General features: G+C 46.7%; 1 protein-coding gene across 6 annotated transcripts in view; it reads left to right on the forward strand.

Annotated features, from left to right (window-relative positions):
* LRRCC1 (leucine rich repeat and coiled-coil centrosomal protein 1) overlaps window positions 1-15,774 on the forward strand; it is a 55,289-nt gene extending 39,515 nt beyond the window's left edge. For all 6 annotated transcript variants that reach the window (XM_085863773.1, XM_085863776.1, XM_085863777.1 and 3 more), the window contains 3 exons: window positions 573-710; window positions 13,388-13,523; window positions 14,902-15,774. In XM_085863773.1, coding sequence (XP_085719899.1) covers window positions 573-710; window positions 13,388-13,523; window positions 14,902-15,024 — 397 coding nt within the window. In that variant the 3' untranslated portion in view covers window positions 15,025-15,774. The remainder of the gene's footprint in view (window positions 1-572; window positions 711-13,387; window positions 13,524-14,901) is intronic.
* The last annotated feature ends 8,760 nt before the right edge of the window (window positions 15,775-24,534 follow it).

Raw genomic sequence — 24,534 nt, forward strand, 5'->3', positions numbered from 1 at the left:
CGAAACTAAATGGATTTTCTTGTTGCACTTTAAGTAATCTTTTCCAAAGGTGGTTTATGGCATTGTAAAGTTGTGAACAAAAATATTTGGTCTGAAGAAAAACAAAAATGCTTTTGAGGCATTCTAGACCTAAGATGTAACGCAAGCGTGCCTCTTCCTGTATTAGCAAACAACTTCTAAAGTTCAAACTATGCATAAAATTGCACAATATAGACTGCCTTTCCTTAAAGAATAGTAATTCTTTGATGGCGTTACCTCCGACGCTCCTGTCATTCTCACCACCACAAAATCTCTCGCACCACTTTGAGGTGGAGCGTTGCAGTTACATAAGCCAAGACAAGAGAGAACGCTCGCAAAACCGTCAAAGGTCTCTTGTTACATTAACATCGAACTTTCTCCGAACTGACGAGTTTCAAAGGGAGAAACATCTGCAGCTTGAATGGCTGCAGAATCTCTTCTTTGAGGAAAGGCATTCCATTATCCATACTCGTGTGATGTAAAATTAGTGGAGAGCTTTCAAAGTGAAATGTGCGATATCTCTTGCTGAGCTGTGTTTTCCGTGGTCGTGCCAGTGCTGCGAGCCGCGATTGGGAAGGCAAAGCCAGACTTCTGGCACAACTGGAGCAGAAAGTGAAGCAGATGAAGGACAACTTTGATGCTCGTGAGCTGAAGTTGGTTCAAGAACGTGACCAACAAGTGGAAGCGCAGAGGTAATAATGGCTGGGGTGTCTCGAGGAAGGTGTCAAGGAAAGGGCTCCCATATTTTACCTTCTCCGCCAACCACTAACCCCAAATTCACTTCCTCTGCAAGCATTTAAATGTTTAACGAATGAGAAATAAGATTCCCATTCGTATGAGGTTTGTAAACATTCAAATCAGGCTTGTGTCATTCTGTGAGGGCAGACAGGTAGAGCAATGTATGGAATCAACAAGGTTGATGAAAGTATGCTGATGGCCGTGGGAAGCTTGCGGAAGGATAAAATGATGTTTCCAGTGTCATCCTTTCATCGGAGCAAAAGAGGGCAACAGGGTAGGAGCGAAGGTTGATATTGTGTGGAGGTGAGTCAGAGGCGCGTCGAGGGAATGCCGGGGATCAGGGTGTGCGAGGGGTGGACATTTTTACTTTGGATACCTCACAAAAAGGAGGAGCAGTGAGAGGAAAAGGAAAAGTAGAGAAAACCACCAAATAGAAAAAAGGAGAGAGAGAGAACAAAGGGAAGAAAACAGGAAGAGAAGAGTAAAAGGGAAGAGTCATGTAGAGAGGAGAGGAAAAGGAGGAGATTATGACAGATAAAGCAAAATACAATAAAAGGGGAGAAAACAGAGTTGGAAAAAGATTGAAAAGTTGTAAAAGATAAGAGGCCTAAGTGAATGAAAGGCTCTCTTTAATCCCATTGGGTTAGGGGTTTGGGGGGGACAACATGCCAATCTTGAAGATTAGGCTTCGTTCTTTACACACTTCATTGTCCGTAATGCTGAAATGAACAAAACTACCAGGGATTGCGTAATGACTGAACAAGTGTCCAGGAAGTTTGAAGCGTCGATCAACCGGATTGGAGAGATCTGTGCTGTTGATTCATTCGTACATCAGGCAAGTGTTCGCGGAAGTGATCGCCCAGTCTCCGTTCGGTCTCAACGAGGAAAATCTTGCGGAGTGCAACACGTTCCCTGATTCTCTGAGGTACAGTCAAAGTGGTCCAAGACCTTAACACTGCTTTTGGGTCCTGAGATTGAAGTGGTTGTCTTAATGAAAGTCAGGTGTTTCAGTGAACCCGTGAACACTTATACGTTCCTGGTTGGAGGTTAGTAATAGTCCTGTTACCAAGGAATTTCACAAATTTCTCTCCCACTTGAAAGCGATGAGAGGCGGTTGTGGGAAAATTGAGTGGATTTCAGGATCATTCTGTAAAGGCTTGACGTTCCTCTGGATGAGGTCTTTGACTCGAAGATTGATAGGATAGTAGATCGATGTGAACGGGATCATTTCTTCGTTTTTTTGGGGGTTTTTTTTCTCAGAAAGTCGAAAAGCCGTCTGTCTATTGGTGTTGCAGGCATGCTCCAGTGCACCGGCCACAATGGAGGTGGGAAAAGGTATGCTCGGCAAAGAACTTGCACATCTCATTTGATTTGGATTTGAAGTCAGAATTATTTGTTGCACAGACGACGGAGCCTGAGGAACTGGGAATATGGAATTGAACTTTTGAAGGTTGGAGGGGAAGGGGGATGAATATATTGCAGCAGGTAGATGTGTGAATCTGTGGGTTAGTAATGGACAGTAGTGGCAAGTCCGTTCTCTTTGATAAAAAAACAGTGCCGAGAAAGGTGACGGAGGTACCTGAAATCTCCCACATAAAATTAAGAGCAGGGTGGAATGAATCAACAAAGTCTATAAAACCGTTCAAGGTCCTTTCTGCTGGAGGAGGCAGCACCTATGCAGTTGTCTCTTCATTGGTCAAAACGTTCTGGTGGGGGACTCTCAGACTGCTCAAAAAATTGTTGCTCAATGAAACCGATAAAAAGGATCGGCACAGCTGGGACCCATTTTGGTATTCATGGCTACAATGTTGGTCTGCTCGCAGAATTCTCCATCAAATGAAAAGCAGTTGCGAGTGAGGACCAGTCCGGCGACCCAGGGTAGAGTTTCTCCACTTGGTTTCTTAGTAATCCAGTGATTGACTAAAATGATTGAGTGAGGGTTTGGGGGTGGGGGTTGGGGGTGGAGAGCAAAGATGGGACAAAGTTAGGAGGGGTTGGTGGGGAGTGTCACAATCACCCTACGGGTAATATGCTAGTAAATCATAAGTGACAAAACTCAAAAGTGAAAGTCAGACAATACTGGTTGCGGTTTCTAACTTGTAGACCCTTTCAACATTGTACTTGTATCATCATGCATCGCTCACAGTGTTTCTCCAGCCCTGAACGTTTGTACCCGCCATGCCTGCATGCCCAGTCCGGTAAACATGCCCATAGCCGCGCGTAAACACAAGTCCCGAAGCAAAAGTATCCTGCAGATGATGTGGTGGATCACGTGATGTATGATGTAATCACATCGCCGTTTTTTGGGGGGGATGGGGCCAATCGAGTGTACAAGGACACCAAAAGAAAACCCATTAAAATCTTCATTCCAACAAATTTATTCAAGAAAAAACAACAATGAAGTGTTAAGTGAAGCAATATTTATTCATTAAGCCAAACATGAATTTCTGATTCTGTGGGCCTTCAAGCGTCTGGGTCTTGATTTCCATTAAATGATGAGAAAACTTGGAGTCAAGTTTATGAATCATGAGATGGATATAATTACTGTATCTAAGATCGCAGGACAAACAATTTCTTTTAAACCGAGTGTAGTTGATAAGGATTTCACGATCAAGTTCATTGTTTTGAAGATGTCGCCCTGATAGTAGATCACATGAGACACCTTGAAAATGCCACATGAGCACTCTCTTCTCTTATCTTATCTTCTCTTATCTTATCTTATCTTCTCTTATCTTCTCTTATCTTCTCTTATCTTCTCTTATCTTCTCTTATCTTCTCTTATCTTCTCTTATCTTCTCTTATCTTCTCTTATCTTCTCTTATCTTCTCTTCTCTTCTCTTCTCTTCTCTTCTCTTCTCTTCTCTTCTCTCTCCCTTACACGAGAAATAAACAGATGGGTGGAATGTGGAATCGAACCTTTCGGAATGATTAGCCCATCCGCTCACACAGTAGGAGATGGGGTTTTGGTGTGTGTGTGTGTGTGTGTTTTGGGGGCATAACTTACTTTTTAGGTCATCTCTACCGAGATGACCTAATAAAGCCGGACCAAATGTCCGTCCGTCAGTCAACAATTTTTCTTTCTGATCTTGATGAAACTTATTATGTCGGTAGAGGTCGATGAGTGTTGCACAACGATATAACTATTGTCCGGGTTCAAGGTCAGGGTCAAGGTCACGAGGTCATGTAAGTTATAAAAATCGCCATTTTCAAAACCTTCTACAAGATATTCGGCAACTGTTCAATGATTATGATAGTAAAAAATATTATCTTGTATCTAACAGGACAGATTTTTGAATTTCTTTCCCGTTTGACCGTCACGTGATCTGGAAGATGCCCAAAAACGCCGATGCGATTCGCAAAGAAGGAAGGAAGGAGAAATGAAATATAAATATAAAACATATTTTTAGCCTTTTATATTTATACATTTTCCGCCGAAGGTGCAAAACTTTCAAAACCCGAAATGTAAACGTCGGCATTTATTTTCAAAATATAATTTCGTGCACGCGCACCAAAATGCCGAGTCATCTTTAACCAAACTGCGCAGTAGAACTGCACAGTAGTCTTCGGTCACAACTGAACATTGAGAACTTGTGGTATTATAGAGATGACCGCCACCCCCACACGGGGGTAATTTTTTTCATTCGAGTTTTAAAATAAACCCTTATCATGAGAATATGGAGAAAACTCATATAATTGGGTCACATTGTCAAAGGGCGAATCCACAATGAGTACTAATAGGCATTATTAGCCTATCATTAGCACGAGACGGCTAGGTTTTGTAATCGTTTCCGTGTTAATTTATTTATTTATTTACCACGAGCAAATACAACTCGTCGCTTTGCTGATGAGAATGTTAAAGAGGGGGGGGGGTAGAGGGAGAAAGAAGAGAGTGATGAGGGAGGGGAAGAGAGGACGGGGGAGGAAGAGGGCGGAGGGGGCAGAGGGCAGAGAGGACGAGAGAGAGAGAGAGAGAGAGAGAGAGAGAGAGAGAGAGAGAGAGAGAGAGAGAGAGAGAGAGAGAGAGAGAGAGAGAGAGAGAGAGAGAGAGAGAGAGGGGGATAGAGGGCTGAGAGGGATAGAGGGCTGAGGGGAGGGAGGAGGGGCGAGGACGGAGGGGAGGGAGGAGGGGCGAGGACGGAGGGAGGGAGGAGGGGCGAGGACGGAGGACGGAGGGAGGAGGGGCGAGGACGGAGGGGAGGGGCGAGGACGGAGGGAGGGAGGAGGGGCGAGGAGGGAGGAGGGGCGAGGACGGAGGGGAGGGAGGAGGGGCGAGGACGGAGGGGAGGGAGGAGGGGCGAGGACGGATGGGATGGAGGAGGAGCGAGGACGAAGGGTAGGGAGAGGAGCGAGGAGGGATTCCGGAGCTTGGAGTGGTTGGAAAGGGGGAGAAGGGAGGGGATGTGGAGAGCGATGCCTCACCAAACGGTGCTATACACTCTGTGGGGGGGGGGAGGGTGGGAGCCAGAATGATGGGGGACAAGGAGAGGGGGAAGTGGGGAGTGGGTTTGGGAGGAGGTAAGGGTGACGGCAGGGGGTTCTGGACTTGTGTTTCGTCGTGGGACTTGTGGAGAACGGGGGAGGATGGTATGAAATGGGGACGTTAAATCGGGTATGTAAAAACAGCACACGGAGATTGCCTGAAGGTGTTCCATGGGGGGGGGGGGGTGGAGAGGGGAAGGGGTTTGAGAGGAAGGCAGTGTGAGGGGAAAGGAAGGTGGCGTGAGAGTTGAAGAAGGAAAGGCAGAGTGAGGGGAGGTGCAGGGAAGAGCAATATAACGCGCCTTAACAACACCATGTTCTTTTTAACTGCTGGATTCGATATAAAATGAGCAGGAGCATTTAAAACCCACACTATATACCAGGCAAAGGCCTACCTACATACATGCTCGCTCATACATGTGGTTGAGCTTTGCACCCCTCCTGTTGACTCACTTTGAATCTGATATGTACATGCCACATTGGGGAAGCTGTTTTGTATTAAAAACTAAACCATCAGTCCTTAACAGTCCCCTTAACATAGGGGAAGAGGTGGGGGATGAGGGGAGGAGGTGGGTGGGAGAGAGAGAGGAAGGGGAGAGGAAAAAGGAGTGAGAGGAGAGGGGGAGAGATGGGTGGGGAGAGTGAGGAGGGGAAGGAGGGAATCCGGCAGATGCGACATCCAGTTTCACATCCATCTGAGAGACGCCACACACATCAATTCATCTCCCTGCCTGTGAAACCCCTGGGATGACAGTTTATAGCTGGGTTGGGATTCCAACGCAGGCTTGACAGCTTCGAGCGAGGTGGTCGAGGATGTGCCTGATAAGGGATATAATTAAATAAGCCATTAATTATCTTCAACATGGGTGTTTTAATTAACCCAAACTCCAAATTTTCACTCCTGTACTTCATTGGAGTTCCCTTGGTATTGTTACGAATTTGGGAATTCGATTGCACACAACATTCAGGTTCCTTTCGTCAGTTATGTCGATAAGTGCTTGTTCCCGAGATAGTTCACCTTCCATTGTTTAAATGTTCAGAAATCAATTAGATGCGCTGCGGATCGATTTAATAGTTAGCGAGCGAACAATGGAGACGTCCCTCCCTCTCTTCTGCGAAGAGGAAGAAGAGCCCTTCCGTCCCGTGATTCATGACGTCAACAACTCCCTCCCACCCGTGGTTGAGCGGGGGATGGATCACGAGGGCATGAGTCATGCCGGGCGCGGAGGTGGGGGGGGGGGAGAAGGATAAAGAGGAGATCCTTTTTTTGTTCGAGTGGAAAGGGTTCGTGTGGGTTGTTCAGTCGAGCTTCGGTTTCTGCTTGGCTGGTTGTTCAGTGGAGCTTCGGCCACGGCTTGGCTCGGGTGGAGACTTTTTGGAGAGCTGCTTTGTTTGGAAGAGAGTTGAGCCGGTTGCTCCACTCGAGCTGCGAGTGGTGGCTTCTTGTTCTTGGTTCGTGGAGCTCTTTGTTCTCCGTTTGGTTCCCGGCTTGGTGCGACTCGTCGGCCTCTTCTTGGAGGTGGTTCCTTGGGGAAGCGACACATCGACGGGAAGGATCGGCACCTCGTCTCACTAGCACCTGTTGAGAAGCGCGGGAGCTCGGGAAGGATCGCGGCTGACTGCGATTGGATCCAGCTCGCTCTCGCTGGAGCCCGGGTCCGAACAACTTGAAGACCACACGAGCTGGAGAGGTTCAAGATAGGCTCTGGGTTTCAGCTCACTTGTCCTCCGAGCTGGAGTTCGTTATTGAAAGCCTCAGCCACCATTTATTGGGTGTGTGCGAACATGTGTTCGCGTGGGGAACCCCTCAAAACGTGAGGTTTGCTTTGGATGCGCAGGGTGACGTCGTGGCTTCATGGTTGGAATCCTGCAGAAGGGAAATCCCTGCCGGATGGTACCGTCCGAGGAGGGACGAGGTGCGCGAAGCGCGGACAGCTGCCATGACGTCACAGGGAAAGAGCGCAGGTTGCGAGTTGCCGCGCTGGTGCGCGCATATAAAAAAAGAAAAGAAAAAGCAAGCCTCGCTTCGGGTGAACAGGATTCCCTGGGCAAGGGGTGGAAGACCCCCTTGTCCGGGGGCACAGGATACCACTAGTTAGGGGGAAGGGTTAGTGATAGTTAGACCTGCTTCATGGGGCAGGGACAAAGCCTCATCGAACCCGTGGAATGGATTAGTTCGAGGGATTTTAGTTCAGATTTAGGAAATGGGAATTTTTGGATTTTCGGAGACATGGACAGACTGGAAATGTGTAGTGGAGACGTAGCTTAGCTACGTAGAGTAAATGGAACGTGCATTGATGTAAGGGATGACGAGGGAGCACGAGTTAGTCAGGGGATTTAATTAGGAAGAATGGCAGTGTGGAGTGTTGGTGTGAGTTGTGAAATGGAAAGTGTGTGAGGAATGAGTGTGGGACAGCGGGCCCAAGTGTGTGAGTGGAGCGAATGTGCTATGCATGCTGCGAATGACTGGTTAGGGGGAGGAGTGATTCCCACCTAAGTGACCCCGGGGTCAGATTAATGTTAGCTAGTGGGTTATTAAAATTTACTAACAGGAGGTTGTTTTGTTGGTATCGAGAGAAGGCAGGAAACCCATTTGGAGGGGTGCAGAAGTTCATGGACTGCCTGGGAGCGTGGTTGTGGAAAGTTGCGTATTTGTTTAGTGGGCACCCCGGGCACCGGACTCGTCGGCCAGAGTAGGCCAAGGGCCCAAGAGGGGCCGGGTTAGTGTAGTGGGCACGGGCGACCCTTCGGAAACGGGACCCGTAGCGCCAGAATTCCACGGGGGCAGTGTAGTGGGCACGGGCGACCCTCGGAAATGGACCCGGGGTATCAACACGCCACGTGGGCATCGGAGGGGCGCAATGCCAGAGAGGGCAACCCCCCGCATTTATAGGGAGCAGCAAGGCTCGGAGGCAGCCTGCGGGCCTGGGGGTGCCATGGTTAGAGTTCAGCAGAGGGGGAGTTCCTGCCAGTTGAGCCATGCTGCCCAGCCAGGAAATTGTGCGAGGGCTTGTTGTTGTTCGTCTTTTGGCTGCTCCCGTTATGGGTCGCCACAGCGGATCATCCGTTATGATCCGCATACTGATTTGGCATAGGTTTTACGCCGGATGCCCTTCCTGACGCAACCCTGGTCGCCTCTGACTACACAGGGATAAGGATTGGGTTTCACCATGATTCCGGGCTGCCCTGCACCCTCTCATAGCGCGGCCCAGTGCAGAGCTCCTGTCTTCAAGCGATCCTCCAACCCAAGCCTCCGAGTAGCCGGATTACAGGCGCACGCCACTACGCCCGGTCGAAATTGTGCGAGGGCACGAATGAAAATTTGAGGGCGAGGCCCAAATTTATAACGGACACCAACACAGGCGACGGGAATCATGGTTTTTAGAACCGGTAGTTTAAAGGTGTCAGGCGTTTTTGGAAAGCCCTGGGGTAGTTTCAGGTGTAATAAAGGTTAGAGTAGATAGGAGATGTACCCTTCGCACCATCCATCCCTTCACTCGTAGGCCGCTGGACTCACCTTGGTAGATCGCTGAACTCTGAGGATGCCATTCTGAGGCTTTGCTGGGCCTCGAGACAGGACGCTAGTCTCTCCCTATTCTCCTCCAGAGAGGCAACGTAGGGGTTGGGAGTAGGCTAGGTTGACAGGATAGGTTAGCCAGACAAAGACTATAAAGGGGGTTCGGGACCCGATTATAAAAGGGAAATAAAGAGGGGCAAAATTTTGTTGTGTTTTGTGGCAAATTAAGGGAGTGGGTATGGACAGAGACAGGCAAAGGCGATAGAGTGGGGGGAGACAGTAGGCTAGGTCCGAGCCCGCCTTCAGAGCGGCCGGCACCACCGCACTCCCTCCAGACCTGATGGAACCACACCAGAGGCCGGCCAGCTTCACCTGCCGGCTTGTTGTGCTGCAGCCGCCTGTTCTGCATGGGCTTGCCTTGCCAAACCTAGTTTGCCTGCCTCTGCCATGACCCCATGCCTGCTCGCCCTTGTTTGCGAGCCCATCACCATGTGCGCCAGGAACATCCAGTTTTGCAAGGACTACCCTGCAGGCAGCCCGTGCATCCATCATGCTCATTTGTGTTTTGCGACCATCTCCATCCATTCCCCTGCATCAATGAACTTTGAAATGACTTTTTCCTCTCCCCTTTCACAGATCACAAGTCCTGGGCCATGGTTAAGGAAGGGATAAGTCAATTGAAAATTGTAAATACGTGGAACCTCACCTGCATGTTTGTTTTAGCGCCGGCAATTTTAGTTAAGTTGTCCGAACGAGTCTGTGAGAGTTTGTTTAGTTAGTTACGCAGCGCATTAGGTTATTTATTTTTGGGACAGTATAAAGAAATGTCGCACTCAGGGATCCGAAGGTAAAACTTACTTGGGGAAAACTTACACATGCTGGTCACACGAAAATTTGACGACTCGGGTCGAGTCTGTAAAAAGGGGAGGGGGTAGTGTTACGAATTTGGGAATTCGATTGCACACAACATACAGGTTCCTTCAGTCAGCTATGTCGATAAGTGCTTGTTCCCTAGATAGCTCACCTTCCATTGTTTAAATGTTTAGAAATCAATTAGATGCGCTGCGGATCGATTTAATAGTTATGGAGCGAACAATGGAGACATCCCTCCCCCCCCCCCTTTTGCGAAGAGGAAGAAGAGCCCTTCCGTCCCGTGATTCATGACGTTAACAACTCCCTCCCATCCGTGGTTGAGCGGGGGATGGATCACGAGGGCATGAGTCACGCCGGGCGCGGGGGAGGGGGGGGAGAAGGATAAAGAGGAGATCCTTTCTTTGTTCGAGTGGAAAGGGTTCATGTGGGTTTGTTCACTGGAGCTTCGTTTTCTGCTTGGCTGGTTGTTCAGTGGAGCTTCGGCCACGGCTTGGCTCGGGTGGAGACTTTTTGGAGAGCTGCTTTGTTTGGAAGAGAGTTGAGCCGGTTGCTCGACTCGAGCTGCGAGTGGTGGCTTCTTCTTCTTGGTTCGTGGAGCTCTTTGTTCTCCGTTTGGTTCACGGCTTGGTGCGACTCGTCGGCCTCTTCTTGGAGGTGATTCCTTGGGGAAGCGACGCATCGACGGGAAGGATTGGCACCTCGTCTCACCTGCACGTGTTGAGAAGCGCGGGAGGATTCGCGGAGCTCGGGAAGGATCGCGGCTCACGGCGATTGGATCCAGCTCGCACTCCCTGGAGCCCGGGTCCGAACAACTTGAAGACCACACGAGGTGGAGAGGTTCGAGATAGGCTCTGGGTTTCAGCTCACCTGTCCTCTGAGCTGGAGCTCGTTATTAAAGACCTCAGCCACCATTTCTTGGGTGTGTGTGTATGTGTGTCCGTGGGCCCGTGTCTACTAAGTAGTAAAAACTGTTAAGTGATTGTGTAGAACGGTTGTCGTTCTCCTGTCATATGTGTTTTGCCTTGTTTAATTGCATACGTGCATGCCTGCATACGTGCTTTATTATAATAAATGTCCTTGTGTGAATGGAAACCTGTTCGTTGCGTCCTCTTCCCTTAATTGAGCCGCCATCTTGCACTCGGAATTTAGTTGGTTTTTAAATAGCCGGTAAAGTGATCGGGTCCAACAGGACTGCGCGATAATACCCCGCTCGGTTATCCCAAAAGGAAGCGAGCTGCCTTAGTGGCTCGTGTCCCAGCGGCCCCGTTGAGGTCCAGCCTCTCGGTAGTCTGCCTGCGTGAATAATTAGGTATATCAACAATTCGGCGATTGACCCTGTCGCGCGTGGGTGGAATATTTGATTTGCTGTGGTGTGCTTAAAAACACACCCGTGGCTGGTTTCCGGCGTTGATCCGGAAAGCCGCGACTGGATTGTCCGTTCGGTGGGCGAGACGGCCGCCATTGGCTTAACGTGGTCGTTCGCACGCCGGCGGGCGGAAATCTGTAACAGTATGTATGCACAGTTTCAGGTAGCTCAGTTTCATGGTTTTGGAGTAACAGAGGACACACACACACACACACACACACACACACACACACACACACACACACACACACACACACACACACACACACACACACACACACAACTTATTATTGGAGATGTACTTGCATTTCATGTAAAACTACACTGATGTCTATCAATGTGTTTGTCCTGCATTGATTTATGTAGAAACTCCTCCAGAAGATGGACATCAAAGTAAAAAATATATAAATGCACAAGTTATTCTCCCTGACGCCACAAAAAGTAAGGAAACTCGTGAGCTAATCCGGTTAAGGTTTTCAATTTCAATTTGTCGGCCATTTCCGTTGTTTTACTTTGACAATGAGAATTTATAGCCGACAGTCGAGTACACTTGGTCCTCGCTTAACAGCGTAGTTATGCTCTCGAAAAATGGGACTTTAAGCGAATCACATTTTCCCATTCTAGTACGTGCCCGTAAAAAAAATAAAAAATAATAATAATAATAATAAATAAATAAACCACACAGGCCGTTTCTTTGCTCTCTCGTGCCCGTACGTGCGTGACCCGGAAGTTCGATATTATTCGCAGTTACGATTATTTGCAATTTATTTTTAATACCCAATTATTCAATTAGCGCCAACGTATTTTACCTTTTCCCAATGTCATGGCAAGGAAAAACAAAAAGAGAAGAGAAGAGAGAGAAAAAATTTACTTTCTGGTTTGGAGCATACCAGCACTCTGATGTTCCCGAAATTTATACACCGTCTAATATGAAAACGATCTTAACTTGGGCCATTGTGTTTATCTATAAATGCGCATAAGAAATCGAGAAATTATTAGAATACACGAAGTCATCACTCTCCGGAAGCCCGTACGTTGTAACCCGTAATGGAGAACGTGGCTGTGCTTCCCTTCCCCATCAGCCACGCCCACGCAACAATGTGTCTTCCCATTGGTTTGGTAAATAAATGGCCATAACTTAGGAACCACTTGCCGATTAATATCAAACCTTGAAAAGGCACATCCTCAGGTCCCCAGCAATATACCTGGCAAGTTTCAATTAGATCGGACCAGCGGTTGTCGAGAAACAGCGGTCACACACACACACACACACACACACACACACACACACACACACACACACACACACACACACACACACACACACACACACACACACACACACACACACACACACACACACACTCAGAGATTGCTGGAATTATAGATAGATAAATTAATGTACCCATAAGAAGAATTAAATTGACGTCCACAACCTTTTTCCCTTGAGAAGAATTAAAGTAATAGGAGTCCACAACCATCCTTGACCATGTTGTGGAACGTCAGCCGAGGCCCTCACTTATATTTTCTTCCGCCCTCACATTTTCACCTTTGTTCACTTTGAAATTCGTTTTCTCCGCAACCACTTGAGCGATCGAAATGAAGCTTTCAACATAGGAGCGCCGACCACGGAGAAACATTTAACCGAAGTTCCATGATCATTGGATGTAAAATGCGGCCGGCGTTCCAAAAAGTCTGTTTTCTGTAGGCATGGGTTGCAGGGTGTTTCACGTATCAGGAATAAACGACCTCGACCTCGACCTCGACCTCGCTTCACTCGACCTCATGAACTGGAGTTAGGTTCTTTTGAACATTTCTCATCAGAAAAGCCAGTACATACCTGTACAGTGCATTCCTAAATGAAATAACATTTTAAAATAAAATAACTTTTTTAAAAATCGAAGAGATATAAATTTAAATAAGATGACACTCACCAGTGATGGGTGTGGAGGTTGTTTTTTCGAGTTGGGGTGGAGGGGCGAGTGGTGGAGTTCATGGACAACCCAAGCACTCTCCCAATTATCAACCGCTCGTTCTCCGGCATCAAATCCCTTTAAAACCTCAAATTTAATTTCGAATGGAATTGTGTTGATTGTTTTCTTACAACAGGACTCTATCACTTATTGAGCATTTTCGACTGATCTTCAAACAGCATCAAAATGCCGTGATGCAATGGTACAGCATCGTCATACGCCTCGACATCTACGCTACACAAAGTAATTTGCGATGGCCTGCTGGCAAACGACAGAATAGTGAATGTCGTGTCGTTAAAAGGATACAAGTTCCGAATTGTATCAGTGACGTCATAATGAAACCACGTTGACCGAATCAACGTGAAAGTGAGGAATTATTGAATGGACAATTGAAGAGGGTTTGTTGCGAATACTCTTCGGCAGGGACCTTGCGCAGAAGCTCGAGGATGCGGAGCAAACGTTCCAGCGGCAGGTCGAAGCATCTGTTTCAAAGCATCGCGCGGAGCTTCAGCACCAGGAGTCTGCTTTGCGGAGCGAGATTGAAGATTCCCAAAAGCGGGTTTGTTCTGTTGTGGCTGCACACTTGTTTTTTCATGGTTCCATTCCTTTGCAGCATGATTTTAAACAATTCCATGTTAAAGTAAGCTCACTGAAGTGTACTCTGTGTGGGACTGAACTCATGACCTTTAACTCTTTTCGAGAAAGAAACGATGGTACTTCATAACGAAACGGTTTCCCCAAAACCAGTATTCTCTGCCATTCAGGATTTTTCTTTTTAACACGACGATTGTTCTTCTGGGACTTGTTACCAAAACACTCCACCATGATCATTTGAACAATTCTTATTTGCATGTTGTGCTGTACTTCACTGATACCTCTAATATGAAGGATTATCCTTCATATCTCCAAAAATCGTTTGTGCTACAGAGGAGCTGCGGATCTCTTAAAAATGCCCAGGCGTCTCCAATACCATCCTTGTTTGTTTATCCTCAGGCTTTGTGCTCTAGCTTCACATTTGATTTCTTTTCTGAGGGATTTAAAATAAGTCCAGTGCTTTAAATCAACCCTTGCCAGCCTTGTATTTCAAACTAGCAGGGGTGTCCAGCATTGCAGGGCAATGTCCGGTCCCTCTTCCCACCCCATCCCCTCCCTCCTGCCCCTTCCCTTCCCTCTTACCATTACACCCCTTTCCCTCCCTCCTATCCCTGCCTCATTCCACCCCCTCTCTCTCTCTCTCCAGACTCCCACCCCACCCCTTCCCCTCCCTCCTACCATTACACCCCTTTCCCTCCCTCCTATCCCTGCCTCATCCCACCCCCTCTCTCTCCAGACTGCCACCCCACCCCTTCCCCTCCCTCCAGACTCCCATCCCTGCCTCCCCAATTATATTGAGGAGGTTGGCTTTGGGGCTTCCCACTCTCTGGGGATGTGTACAGTGCAAAAATGCAAGTTATCTCCACAGTTAGCTTGCAATACCCTCTTCGACCACCACCGGGTGGTGCTACACGATAGGCATTTACATCGAGAATTTTCGTCGACCTTCCCTCCGGAACCCCGCGACGACAGATGAAACCAAGTAGCCCATGTTCACCATCAGGTCGAACTTGGTCCATGTGTGAAGTTTGGTGGCAATTGGCCCAGTAGTTTTGGTGTGATTGGTGTTGCATACAAACGCACACAGACAGACAGACAGAAAATGACATTTATTTATTAGATGATTATTACAATTGGTATAGTTAGCGTTATGATTAGAATAGTTTCTTTGTGTTAAGGTGAAAGGTGAGGGGTAACCTGCTGAGTGCCGTCCTCTTGCGCTTGCCATGCCGCAGTCCCCAATGCTGCATGTTCAATTACTTTTTCTGCTAGCTTCCATTAACCGTTAAGTTATTAGTTTATTATTTATTTACTTATTTATTTATTTATTTTGTTATGAACAGGTGGTTCTGGTTGAAGCTGAGATGCGGACCATGTTGAAGGAGATGGCGGCCAAGAAAAGGGGGATGGAAGAGAAGATCCAGTGGTTAACTGGCGTGATCTCAAACTTACCGCAGGCTTTATAACCACCAACTTACCATGCTACCGTTGCTTTTGACATCTGGCAACCATTGAGCTCGATGTCTGTCTGCTTTCAGATGCTGAGCATTGATCATTTTGTACAGGTTTCTTAATGTTGACTCATCAATGTTGTCCTTTGGCACATTTGTGTCTGTCGGTGTTCATATTTTGATCAGAGACATAACCTCAGGCAGATATTAATATTATTTATTTTGTTAGGCAAAAGCTCCCAGTAGTTCTTTTGACATTGAATGTTCACTGCTTATGTTAACTTTGTTTATTCCCATTAATTTTGTCTTTCCTTGAACTCTTGCATATATTCATTGTTAAACTTTTATTTTATTATCGTTATTTTTTTTACACTATCGAAGGCATGTAGTGGAATTGGCGCACACACACACACACACACACACACACACACACACACACACACACACACACACACACACACACACACACACACACACACACACACACACACACGAACATGCAGACAAATACACAAGACACAACAAAGGACTGTTAGACAAGACAAGCACAGCCACTGAGCTTGGGGGAAGTGATGTCACTTCCTGGGGTACTCGAGGTACCAGCTATGTCACAACAATGGCGCCGCCTTTCTCACCGCACTCAGCGGGGCATTTCCGAAGGTGAAATTTCCTCCTCCCCATGGATACCAACCTATGTCGATTGTCCGTGCTCTTATCCTTTTAAATGCTGAGCATCAAGCAAGGAAGCACCACATACCATTTTTTTTTTTTAAAGTCTTTGGTATGACCGTTCATAAGTTCCGGAGATAACTTGTACACATTTGAACTATGATTTGAAAGTTAATCAAACGATGTTGGTATGAGGATTTTTTTCCCTTTATCCAATTTGGCTCAAGTCCAGGATTTATTTTCGCCAAATTGAGACTTCTTTAGCCAAACTTGATTCTGCCTCAACCATCATAAGGCAAAGGAAAAAAAAAAGATCTTGTATTGATGCCTGCATCGTTTATTTTCTATATAAATCAGCACATTACCCATAGGGTGATTGTGTTTGTTTCTATGGTGATACACACACAGAGCTGTGGCCAACTACAGTTTTATTGTGTGTAAACTTTCACATGCAATTCTGACAACTCCACAAACCCTCCCCCCCCCCCCAATATCAAAACTCGAACCTCCCCTCCCAACTCTGTCCCACCTTTGCTCTCTCCCCAGCCCCAAGTTTTCACCCTCCCAACCCTAAGGCATCAATCCCTTCCCCACTTCAAGCCTTCAAACGTCCTCCGGCCCCCTCCTCCCCCCACCAAGAGTCCTCAATCTCCCCCTTCCAAATCTATCCCATGTTTACTCTTTCCTCACCTCCCCTCCTCCCCACAACCCCAACTCTGTCCTCCCAAATGAGCATTCCCACATCGAAACGGCGAAATATGTAACGCTTTCCCCTCCCTATCATGCTATCACCGACTTCACAGAAATCCGTCACAGTTGCCTGTCCAACTCAAAATTTTAAGAGAAAATAGTCAGAAATAATAACAAGAACCCGCGCAACCTCGGTGGAAAAAGCCATGCTTGAGAGAATGCCAAACAGTTATTTGGGTGGTGTATAAACAACAGATCGCTGCTTCGATCACTGAGGCCTCTCTTCACAAGGTCCGTGATGCCAATCAGCTCAAAATCCTTTTAACTGTCTCTTTGGTCATTTTATACATTGAAGGGAAGACATAGATGGAGGGCATGGAGATTGTGAATATGACAGCTCCGAAGATGTCTTCGTCGTCTTCGCATTGCAGTAAGCAACGTGGCGGATGCAGTATAGAAATTGTGGATGGCGTCAGGTGAACTGTCCAATCAATGGATGGAACTCGGATGCACACACGGCCCCTTTTATAGGATAGATAAAATGAGTATGCTCATCTGTGAGAAAGTGGGATGAGGAATGAGATGGTGGTGTACCACCTGCTTGACTCCCTGAAGAGGAGAGTGGGATTGGACGGCATCAGGAAGGCAAGTTCTGCAATCGTGAAGAAAAGGGAGCAAAGGAGTTGAGGTGAGCATTTGACCTGGATGTCTGGGAGTTTCACCAGGAGGGGGTTACTGGAAGAACACGTACATGCTTGAAAAGTTAGTGAGAGATCAGAGGCAGCTCGACCTAAGGAGACGAGGTAAAACACAGAGGACATCAACCAGTCTGTGATGCAAGAGTACCAGGTCTTGTGCTTTGGACTTGTTATTTTACACAAATCACAAGGACATTAGTAGACAATGGACAAATCAACATTCTCTACTGGATTTGAACCTCTGGTCCCAGTGGCATGGTTTCAGAGAAGAATGCGAAACATGTAAACTCACAAATTTATTTATGTTGAGTTTTTATTACTTTTAAATCTGATTCATCAGGTCAGGTATGGGGGCATGCACCAGAGCAGCGCGTTGCTGCGTCCACTTTACGCTGATACTCCAGTGGCCTCCGTCTGGCCATCCCCCAGGCAGATGCCTGGTCCATCCCCATCTCCTTGAGATGCTGATCAACCTGCTGCAACCACGAGGCACGTGGTCGGCCCATTGGCATCCTCCACTCAGAAGACTCCCTCGCTGAGAGAATCTGGTGAGCAGGATCAGCGTCAGGAAAACGAGCCACATGTCCATACAGCCGCAACTGACGCTCACGGACTATGCAGGTAACAAATCTCATTTGAGTCTCTCAGCAACCGCTCGTTGGACACAAAGTCCGACCAGCCATAGCCAAGGATTCTCCAAAGAGACCTGGTACCAAAATAATTTAGTCTCCGTCTCAGATCCCTGGTCAGAGTCCAAGTCTCACATCCATAGAGCAAAGACCTGAAGACTTGGACCTTCGTCCTCCCGCACAGGTACTGGTAGCGCTACACCCCATGATCCAGTGAATCCATGACTCACTGCCACAGGAACATGAATATCACTGCCAAGGTAAGTGAATCTCTCCACGACCTCAACATCCTCACCACAAACAGACACAGACAGGACCGCAGCATCCAAGATGTCATTGAAAGCCTGGATCTTCGTTTTGTCCCAGGAAACCCATAATCCCAGCGGCTCCGACTCCTCATTCAGCACTTCGAGGGCCCCCAAAAGGATATCTAGAGTCTCTGCAAAGATGGCTGCATCATCTGTGAAATCAAGGTCAGAGATCTTGAGATTCCCAAACGATGCACCGCAGCTTGATCTCTCCGACATCCTCCCCAGAATACAGTCCATATAATTGCCGAAAAGTGTGGGGACCAGTACACACCCCTGATGAACTCCAGGAACAACTGGAAATAAGTCAGAGATGGTACCACCACATCTCACAGCACTCTTAGTACCAGAGTAGGGGTCAGACATCAGATCGAACAGTTTTGGTGGCACCCCACGAAGACCAAGAATTCTCCAGAGGGCATCCCGATTCACTGAATCAAACGCTTTGCAGAGATCAACATAGGCTGCAAGCAGCCCCTGCCGAAACTCTCGTCTGCGTTCTGTGAGGAGCCGAAGGGCAAGGATACGGTCAATCGTTGACCTCTTTAGTGTAAAGCCTGACTTCTCTGGACGTTGGTGCTCAAGCAAATGGTGACGAAGCCTATCAAGAATTATCCGAGCAAAGACCTTGCCTGGCACTGAGAGCAGTGTTAACCCTCGATAGTTGATCCAGTCTTGGCGATCACCCTTCCCTTTCCAGAGAGGGACAACAAGGCCCCTCTTCCAGTCATTTGGGATGATGCCTGTGTTCCAGGCAGATCACAGAACTGTATGCAGTGACCTGAGTGCAGCATTTCCACCAGCCTTGAAAAGTTCATCATGGATCCCAGGAGCTTTACCCCATTTCGGCCGGTTCACCGCAGTCGGTGTTTCCACAAACGAAGGTGGATCACAGTTGATTGGAGGCTCAGCAACAGGGATTGTAGCACCCTTGACGTCCAACTTGACAGCTGGGGGATCAGCCTGGTACAGCCCCTCAAAGTAACCATCCTTCCATCGAGCGGGCCTTCACTTCGGACTCCTGTGACAAGAGCCCAACACCCTCTGCTCTAACTGCAGTACACCGAGGGCCGAGCTTGGATGAACACAATGTGTGAATTCCCCTGTAAGGACGAGAATCACTGGACCACAGGTGTTGCTCTATCCCCTCACAGATTCCTCGCACATAGGCCTCCTCCTCCACCATTAGTGCATGTACAGTTTTACACCTCAGCTCCCTAAACAGCTCAGCTCTGCCATTCAGCCTGGCCCTGTGACTCTGGGCAATGGTATCCAGTGTCCCTTGAGAAACAAAATTCTTCTTCTACCTCCGTTGAGTTCCAAGACATCTACTGGCAACATCATGGGCAGTGTTCTTGAAGGCACTCCACAACTTTTCAGGATTCCCCAAAGCATCCAGGCCCCCCAAATCCCCACTCAGCCAGGTCGCAAACTCCTCAGTTACCCTTTCATCCTTGCGCTTGAAAACATCCAGCTTCGGCTGGGATGGTCCCATTCTCCTGTATTTAAGCTGCAACTTAAGAGTTGCTTCAACAAGCTGGTTGTCAGTATTTTGGAACTGAGCACTCCAGTAGATCCTGGAGTTTTGGATTATCCTCCAGCGACCATCAACGAGCACATGGTCAACCTCCTTTGCCACACCGCCAGCGTTGGAACACCAAGTCCAGCGATGAGCTTGTAGGCGCTGAAACCATGAATCAGCCACCCTAAAGTCCATGACTTCTTACAAAGTCAAGGAACTTAGTACTATTGTGGTTCACAGTTGCAGACCCATTGGGACCATCACATGTCTCATAACCATCCCTATCAGTTCCAGTCGATGCATTGAAATCCCCCAAGATTGAAGTGTATCAAGCCTGGGGCATTGATTAACCACAGATTCGAGCGCAGCATGGAATGCGTCCCTCACGGCGAGATCACTCACCTCATTTGGAGCATAAACAGAGACCAGGGAAATGACTCTATGGAGTGACGAATCCTTTGTCTGATAATATGCTCGTTTACCCGTGTTACCTCAATTATCATTGGTGTTAGCTTATTGGACACAGCTGCAGCAACTCCTTGGACATGGTAACCATCAGAGCAACCAGACCAACAGTAGGTGCAACCACCCGCCATGATCTTGCCACAATCCGGTCTCTGAACCTCAGAGAGTGTTGCAATACTGATGTCCAAACGCTTGAGCTCAGATGATAACAGAGACAGGTAATCATCCTCTCTTAGGGACAGGACATTCCAGGCATCCACCCGAAGGGACCTCTTCAGGTTAACCCAAGGAGCCCACCCTCTGGTGGATGACACCTCAGCACCACCCCGACACATACTACCGTAGTCTTACCCGGGCAGGTTACCCGTAGTTTTCCTCCTATTGTCAAAGTGTGGGGGTCCCGAAGGCTTTGCTCCAATCCTGCCATCTGGTGAGCTGCCCTGCAGAGGGCAGCTGCCCCACTCCCACGGAGTGCGTTTTCAATTCTCTTTGTGGTTTTCTTCTGTTTTGTGGTTTGAAGGGTTTTACAGTGGCTGGTGTGCAAATCTTGCCACCAACCTCCTAATAAACAGTAACCCAACTGTAGGACGACGTCCGCAAACACAGTTGCGCACTAAATATGGATGGCCGTTGGCTCACAAGGCACAAGGAGCTCCTCCATCCTTTGACAAGTTTTGGTCTTCATCCTGCTGGGTGTCCATATCATACACCCTCCTCACCAAGAAACTTGGTGGGGGAGACGGTTCAGTCGCCGACAACCCGACCATGCAACAGGTTAGTACAAGTTTACATGGTACCTGCAGCAAGTCCCAGATCTAATCTGACCTGACCTGACTAACTGATTCATCGGAAAACCAAATCGACTGCAGTGGCGCGTTAGCTCAGTACTCTTTCCTTGAATTTGTGTTGCATTCATATTTTCAGCGTTACTTGAATAACTAATATGGTATTTTATTCATCAGAGCTGCACCTCCACTGGTTTTAACCCTGTAAAGGCGGGTGATTGAAATTGCTGCGTAAATCTGGCAGGTGTCTCAGCTCGCAACGCTCCAGGCTGAGTCGCGACGCTCCAGGTGTCCGCTTTCAGGGGTTGATCCCAGATAGGAGGGAAGGTATTACTGCCTTCACTTCATGGAGAGTGACAGATAAGAACTAGGAAAGCGATAACTACAAATATTTACTGATTACATGCAGCACTAATTACATACATTTACATCATTAATATACACGTGGTGCTTATATTCAATAAAAGTAACTCGGTTCTCATACAAAAACACATCCAACTCGCATCCATCGCTTGTGTAATTCGTGTGAGTCTGTGTGAGCATCATGTGCAGGAAATATTTGATTATAAAGAGGTTACGGAAGAACGATTCTTAAACCATTTCCTACTTCAGGAACCTCTCGAGACTTGATGGTCTTACTTTTCAGACCTCGCAAGTCTTACCTTTTCCAGAGTGCGACAAGTGGTACTTTGCTCATTGTACTATGGGGGGAGGGGGGGTGGGTTCGGGTTAGAATCTACCATCAATATGTCCGAAACAATATGTCTAAGCCAAAAACTGGATAAGGTAATATACAAAAATTGCGGTGTCAGTGAACTGTCTTGCACGATGCCATGTGAACATCCCTCCCCCATTATAAATATTCTGGTTGCAACACACTCCCCTTATAAGTGTCAGCATCACAGTACAAAGGACTTGAATGTGTCATCCCTCAACCACCCTCAGGGGGAATTGGGGCCGATTTTAATTGTCTATGACCGGCTCACAGGTACTCTCAGCACATATGCTAAATTTGGTGGAGATTGGCCAAGCCAGTTTCAATTCTATAAAATACAAACATACATACATCCCACGAATCCCAGAATTCGTGTATTTTATTATGATAAGGTATGTGTCAGGTGCCTTTCAGGAGTGATACGAGTCGTGTAGTTCTGCTGTTTATGGCTTATTCGTGTGAGGTGCACACACCAGACCACTAGCCTCATAGCGTACACATACCTGACCATTAGCTGTGTGACGGCCACTTCCTGACCACGTGTGGGTTATTTATGTATGCAGTGTCAAAGCTCGGGGAGCAGCCAGAACACAGAACGGATCAATAATTTAAAAAAGTCTAAATTTGATTTTGATTTCTAATAATTGGGATTCTGAGCAAATTGCACCTGCCCAGGTATTCTTATTTTTTTTTGTGGACTGGGAACAAACTCTAGACATTAGACGGAGGCAGACATCCTCAGCCTTAAAGCAGATCTTAAGAATCGGGTTGATGAAATTCGTATCAACCACAATGATTATTAAGGGAATAAAACATGACATCGAGGCCGATTGGGAAATGTACTATAATCTGTGTCCGATCGGAAATCCTACATTCAATGAAAAGGAAGATACAGCAGGTTTATTTTCAGAAAACTAAAAGGGACAAATTGAGATTGAGGTTTAGGCCGTTCAACAGGTTTCAGTGTCGTGGATGCTTTCAAAGTGGTACGCAAGAAAAGGAAACCTAATAGCTGTGGATCAATGAAGGAACAGAGTTGTACATCAGAACGTGAATGAACTGTCGTGAAGACGATTACATTAAACTAGCAGATACCCGTCTACGACGGGTATGGGGGACAGGATGGAGCACAACACTCGGTTACGGTAGTTTCTTTGGATGTTTTGCACCACATTCAACAGCTCAGTTCATATCGGTGGCGTGTCTGGGTGCCCATGGTAGTGTTTGAGACCGGTCGCTTTAGATTGTTGGCCTTGACACATAGTGCCGGATGAGTAACACAAACGATTTGACATATTCGTCGTTTCTCTATTACCTCCATCAACAGATTAACAACATGGCAGCTTAAAAGTCGTAAATGCTGAGTTGAGCAAACGTCCTGAACTCATGGACTTGGTTAAGTAAAGCACGTCGTCTGGGACCCAGCCGTCGGTTTGCCGCCGAACGCTGCTGATTGTGACGTCATCGATTCTCTCTGAAAAGTCTATCTATATTCGATTTTTTGAATCCGCTATCACCTGCGTAAATACATGGGACGCATAATGTGAAGATTTTGGAAGTATGAACAGAATATGTTCGGAGAAAAGTGTGTTCGAAGTTCCAGGCTTACGCCCATTATATTATGATTGTAAAGCACCTGTAATGAATTAGGGGATAGCCGTTGTAGTTGAGCGTTTCAATCGCACTTTGTGTGATCGGCTGGAGAGGAAAGTTCTACAAAGTTTACTGAGAATCAGAAATGGGTTTCTATTGTTCAAGGTTTGTGGACTAATGTAACAATGCATTCATCAACTGGAAAACATCTCAAAATGCAAAGGCAGTCCTCGTCCGCTTTGTACTCTAACTCAACTCGATGAAAATGACAGTTAAAGCTAACAGTTTGTACTCAAACTAAACTCGATGCCTGCATGCTGGTATTCTGTGTCGGAGTGGCGACCCATCCAGGATTGTGTCCAATAGCCCAGGAGACTGCTTAAGCAGCAATAACGCTCTTCACGGAGTCTGGTCCCAATGGATGGATGGAAAAGATGGACGAGTGAGCTATTTAACATTGTACATGTTTTAGACATCGTCCGCTGGACTTGTAGATCACATGATTTGAATGTGGAGGAGATTTTTCGGTTAGTTAGAAACCATTCGGTTAGTTAGAGAAAACAAACCATTATGAACTCGTGTCATTATTTTTATTTTTTTTTAAATATACACTAAGGGAGCATTTTGAAAAGTATTGTGAAAATAAAGGTAGATGAGAGTGAATCTTCGAAAGAGGATAGAAATGTGGAGAAGTATGGAGTTTTCAACTTTTAAAAAGTCGATATTTTGTAACATTTTTAACATTTTGGATTTCTAAAGAAAGTTTTTCTCCCCTTTATGTTTGGGGGTGGGAAGGGGGTAAATCCTCGGTGGGATCCTGATGTCTCACATGATGAATGTTTTGTATGGGGTCAGGGTTGTTGTGGAATTTTATATTTAACGTTGTTTACCCGACTCGATGTAAATCCTGCTACTCAAATGAAAGCCACAATTAATTCACTGTCCACAACGGAAAGTACATCACATCAGATAATTTTATTAACATCGCACTACGAAGTCCAAAACACTGAGATGTAAGCATCCACAATGATTTGCACTAAACCAAGATTACATTTCCTGGCATTCATATGTTCTTAGCAGGGAGTGGAGGGGGCCGATATGCATTAGAATAAAAGAACTCCAACTGTAATACGTGTCTACTTGGTGAAAAGTGAATGACATAATCATGGCAAAAGTTGGTGTTATCAACCAGGTGACTTTGTCAACATTTAGGTCAAAACACTCTTGGGTAAAGGGAAGCATAACTGACAGCCAATTCGACTTATAGCATAAGAATTAAATTTATAAAGCACCAGCAACAATTATAATCAATTACATTAATATAATTATTTTCTCCCACAGGGTTGTCTGAAATTTTTGGTTCATTTAACCAACAGAAGCAACAGAAAATCAATGTTATTATGAACCCTTACGTTATAATACAGTGGGTTAAAGTGGTCTCGAAAAAGAGG

This window comes from Eptatretus burgeri, chromosome 18, assembly GCF_056783735.1.
Source record: "Eptatretus burgeri isolate ZD-2024b chromosome 18, Ebu_testis_v1, whole genome shotgun sequence".
In the NCBI taxonomy this organism is placed as follows: domain Eukaryota; kingdom Metazoa; phylum Chordata; class Myxini; order Myxiniformes; family Myxinidae; genus Eptatretus; species Eptatretus burgeri.